The 4,429-nt window shown below is 43.6% G+C and overlaps 1 protein-coding gene across 1 annotated transcript; it reads right to left on the bottom strand.

Annotated features, from left to right (window-relative positions):
* Window positions 1–1,610: 1,610 nt before the first annotated feature.
* LOC123068923 (CRS2-associated factor 1, mitochondrial) lies at window positions 1,611–3,788 on the bottom strand. The gene is made up of 5 exons (XM_044491616.1): window positions 3,151–3,788; window positions 2,908–3,035; window positions 2,518–2,743; window positions 2,296–2,423; window positions 1,611–2,183 (listed from the first exon to the last, which is right to left on the bottom strand). The coding sequence occupies exons 1-5, from the start codon at window positions 3,707–3,709 to the stop codon at window positions 1,896–1,898; spliced, it is 1,329 nt and encodes a 442-aa protein (XP_044347551.1). The 5' UTR covers window positions 3,710–3,788; the 3' UTR covers window positions 1,611–1,895.
* Window positions 3,789–4,429: the final 641 nt, after the last annotated feature.

Raw genomic sequence — 4,429 nt, 5'->3', positions numbered from 1 at the left:
TAGGCCAGGGGTATTGGGGTGGGCCGGCTGACTGCTAGGTGGGCCGAGAGGCCCAGGGAGAGGGGGGTTCTATTTTATTTTAATTTAGTTATTACTGTTTTCTATTTTCTATTTTATTTCATTTCTTCTTTTTTTTATTAAATTTATGTTTTTATGAAATACCCAAGTTGTACCTAAAATATTATTAATACCTATGCCACTACCACAACTATCTTGGAACCTAATATAAAATCGTTTGTAATTGTTTATTATTTGATAATCATTTAACTAATTGTTTTTGCTACTATTTTATTCATTTTGAGTATTTGCATATTTTATACAAGTGTGGTTTCTCCACCTTTATTATTTAGAATTTATCTGTCTCAGCTTGAACATTTTAGTTTTAATGTTTCAAAACTTTTGACTTGATGTTTGTCTATATTTTAAATTTGAATTTGAATCGGTTCCGAACTAACACGAGATTAGCGATAGTAATCGAAGTGACGTGGCATCATTAGCAGGGAATTACTGTAGCTAAATATCCGGGCGTCACACAGGTGGGCTGGCTATAAATGAACTTGACTAGAGCCCTAGAGCAAGCAGCAATTCCATAGCTCCAGTGCAGGGTAGTATCTGAATAGATAGTTCTGTTTCAGCCGGTTCTTTTCTGGAAAGGTGCTTGTCAGGCACTGAAAGTGAGAGTTGGAGGAAAACAAACAGATGGCCAACTAATCGTGGTCGCCGATCAGCTTGTTTTCCTCCAATATCTCACCTTCGGTTGACTGATTGATTGCCTGCCTGCAGCCTAGAGACAAGGAACAGATTGGGTTACAAACAGCTACGAACATGTATGCACCGCTCAATGCGAGGATTAGAGGGAACTGAACCATCCATTGGAAACATGGAGTGATGGTTCAGTTTCTTCTAATATCTCACCTTGACTGGTCCATCCAGGAAATATGCGATAGACGCACTGCGGCCACCCAAGGTGAGAACTGGAACTGAGGCAGATTAGATATAGACTGGAGTAATAAGTTTCTCAAAAAACAAAAACAGACTTCTTTTGTCACAAAGCATCAAGAAATCACACCTCTAAAAGTGCATTTCACAAAGTCAAGCTTATGTGACAGAATATTTCTCCAGACCACACTTTTGTCAGTCACAACATGGTTTGTAAATATAAATTCTTAAAAGTGGTTTTTTTATAGTATGAGAAGGCATGATTTTGAGGAATTTAATCAATAAACTGCCTTACGATCTAGTTTGTTTTCCTTCCTCCAACATCTTACCTTGGCCGAATTGATTGATCCTGTGTAGCTGACTAGTAACTGTTGGTGAGGCAACGGCTAAAGCGCCAACCTCTAGTGGTCCCTTGCCTCCAACTGATGCAGCCTTGTCAAAGCGTAAAACTTGGACCCTATACTCCACATAGGTCAATCCAATTGGCAGTAGTGGATATAGCAAAAAGGCAGAAAAGACTAGACAGCATTGTTCAATTGAGGTTCTTTAGAATTTGCATGATGCTCTAGGGAGTCACATGACGTTTGTATAATATTCAATGTTTCACTGTTTCATTCTATTAGTGGTCAGTATAATTAGATCAAAGGCACTCTGGTCCAGTGAATACCAACTGTTGGAACTCAAGCTGCAGTTGCTTGATTTGAATCTCAACTATAGCCAACCCGTGGAAGTGAACAAAGTTGTACAATCACCAAAAACTAGCCATGGAGAATTTCGAAGGACAGAAGCAAGGCTACTGATTTTTGTTGCGACTAGTGATAGAACATAATCATCACTGATAAGAATGGACAAGTTGGTAGTGTTGGATGACATGCCAACTTTGTGAACACCTGGTGGCAGATTGAGTCCTCTGGATATGTCAGATCGATCTAAGGATATTCTACCCTGGAAATGTCCTACTTATCATCTGGCACATCGTCAGAGCTACTGATCTCAGACCACTCATCAGAAGAACAGTCACTTGATGTTTCTTCTTTTTCACCATGCTCGTTCTTTCCTGGCACACTCTCACTTGAGGCTTCTTCCTGCTCAACATTCTCATTCTTCACTGCTGCATTCTCTAATTGAAGAACTGAAGGGAATGCCTTGTGCATATTATCCTGTATGCTTTCATCATGGTCTTTCCCCCTCCAAACAATAATTTGCTCCTTGTCAAAAGACACAAGAATACAAGGAACAAGGTCCTACACCAAAAAAGGAGGAGAGAGAAATGCATCCTGTTACAGGTCATCTTCAGATCAAATAAACATTTTTACTATTTATTTTGGTGTGTATAAGGCTATATGAGAAACTCACCCTGAGCTTGACTCCAATCTTCCGATAATCACTCTTTGGCAATCCTTTACAATCTATACGAACCAATTCATCGGCCAGAAAACCATCTCGAACCATCGACACAAGGCTAGCATAATACCCATTCTTTGCTGTGAAATGGGTATGGTTGGTTAGTTAGGCATATTTTTAACACATACCTGTATATGATACTATGTCTAAACAAAAAGGGGAGACAAGGATTACCAAGCTTTGTCAAGACAGGAGCATGTAGGCCCTTCTTCCTCATTTCCTTTGTCTCCTGAACTGTCAGACCTTCTATTGTTGTTTTAATTAGCCTTGGGTAGATCGGTTCAGCTGGCTTCCATAACATCAACGGAATAACAGGTCTTTTCTTTGGATGATAATGCCTCCCTCTGTACAGTATTAACTGGCCACCATGCCTGTGGATGATAAGGCCACCAGTTTTATCCTGGGAAAAAGGTAGCATTACTCAGGCTTCTACAGGAGAGTAATATCAGATCCAGTGACATCAAATAAGAGCTCCGAAGATGTTCATCCATATATTACTTGATAAACTCCATCGAAGCAAAGTGGTAGTGTTCATGTTCTTAGAGACAGGAGAGACGAAGCTACCTCGAGCTCATGGCACACATTTTGCATATCAACCGTCGGCACACCAAGGCATTTCACCCTGACCGCCTCGCCATGCTTCCAGTGGTTGTGAATGTCATTCAGCATGTTATGAGTGAGCCCATCTCGCCCTAGAGAAACATCAGCTGTCATCATCTGTATCGCAGCTCTTCTAAATGCACAATTAATTCATTACTACTACCGCTTGGAGTAGTATTGTTCTAACAACCCAAAGACCAAATTTACCGAGATTGATCTGCCTCTTGGTGCGGTTCTTCTGGCATTTGTCGACCAAGAAGGAGCGCTCCGCGGGTGTGAGCGGCTCGCCAAGCACGCGCTCTCGCTCACGCCGGCGGGCCTCCTCCAGGTCCTTCTCGGCGGCGGGGGCAGGGTCCTCGGCGTCGACGCTCCGGAGCGTGGTGTCGACGGCGGGCGCGCACAGGCCGGTCCAGGGGCGGTCGAGGCGACCGGGGCCGAACGGGGAGTACTTGGGCTCGCGGAGCCCGATGGGCTTGGCGTCCGGGGAGCTCTCCGTGTAGCTGAAGCGGAAATCGAAGGGGAGGTCGGAGTGGGAGGCCGGGCGGTCTCCGCGGTCCAGCGAAGACGGCGGCCGGTAGGGGGGCTTCTTGATCCGACGCTTCTGGTCGGCGGCGGCGCCTGTGCCGTGGGAGATCTCTTTCGCGGTGGAGGTCAGGGAGGCAGGCGGCACGAAGCCGTAGCGGTCTAGGAGGCGGGAGAGGTGGCGGCGGGGAGGGTAGCACGGCCGCAGCAGGTGGGCGCGGCGGAGGAGGCTGGGGAGGAGCATGGAGCGGCGGAGCAGAGTGGCCAATGGCGACCGTGGGTCGAAGGGGGCAAAACCCTCGTGTTCGTGGGTTTTTTGGGAAGAAAGACTAGTTTTCCATTCGGAAATTTACAAGGAAAACGAGGACGTGATCGATCTCTTTGGGAAATGGATTTCAAGTTGATTTTTGATTTACATCCCTATGAGCACTGTGTTCAAAAAAAGTTGATTTTTGATTTGAACTCTCGTGTTTGTGAGTCTTTTGTTTGTTTTCTCTATAAAAATCTAATACTTCCTTTATCCCATAAGGTAAGACGTTTTTTGACACGTTAAAAAGTATATGTTAGAGTAGTTCTAGCAGAAATAAACACAATCATTTCATTTGATTTAAAATTACCTACGCATATAACAAAGTCAAATACCACAATACAAAGTGGGGAGTAACTTGAAGCACAAATTTAGAGGAAAGAGAAAATAGGACACAAATCAAATTATAGGCTTAGTTTGTCTAAAAAATCATAGGGATAGTGGGTTTTCAAGATCTCTTTGGATTGAAGGATTTTCGTAGGTTGAAGGATTTCAATCCTAATGAATTTGTTGTATCAGAGCCTTTTGAAAAGTCCAGTGCACCTTTAGCCTCTCTCTCCCTCTCCATTCTCTCTCCTCAATCCTCTAGAATTCAAGAAGATTAAACATTTTGTCTTCAAATTCTCTGGCAGGTAACAGTTTTTTACCCAAACTCGA

This window comes from Triticum aestivum, chromosome 3B (assembly GCF_018294505.1).
Source record: "Triticum aestivum cultivar Chinese Spring chromosome 3B, IWGSC CS RefSeq v2.1, whole genome shotgun sequence".
Classification (NCBI taxonomy): Eukaryota; Viridiplantae; Streptophyta; class Magnoliopsida; order Poales; family Poaceae; genus Triticum; species Triticum aestivum.
The sequence above is the reverse complement of the archived record's forward strand: the minus strand, read 5'-3'. Positions and strand labels throughout refer to the sequence as shown.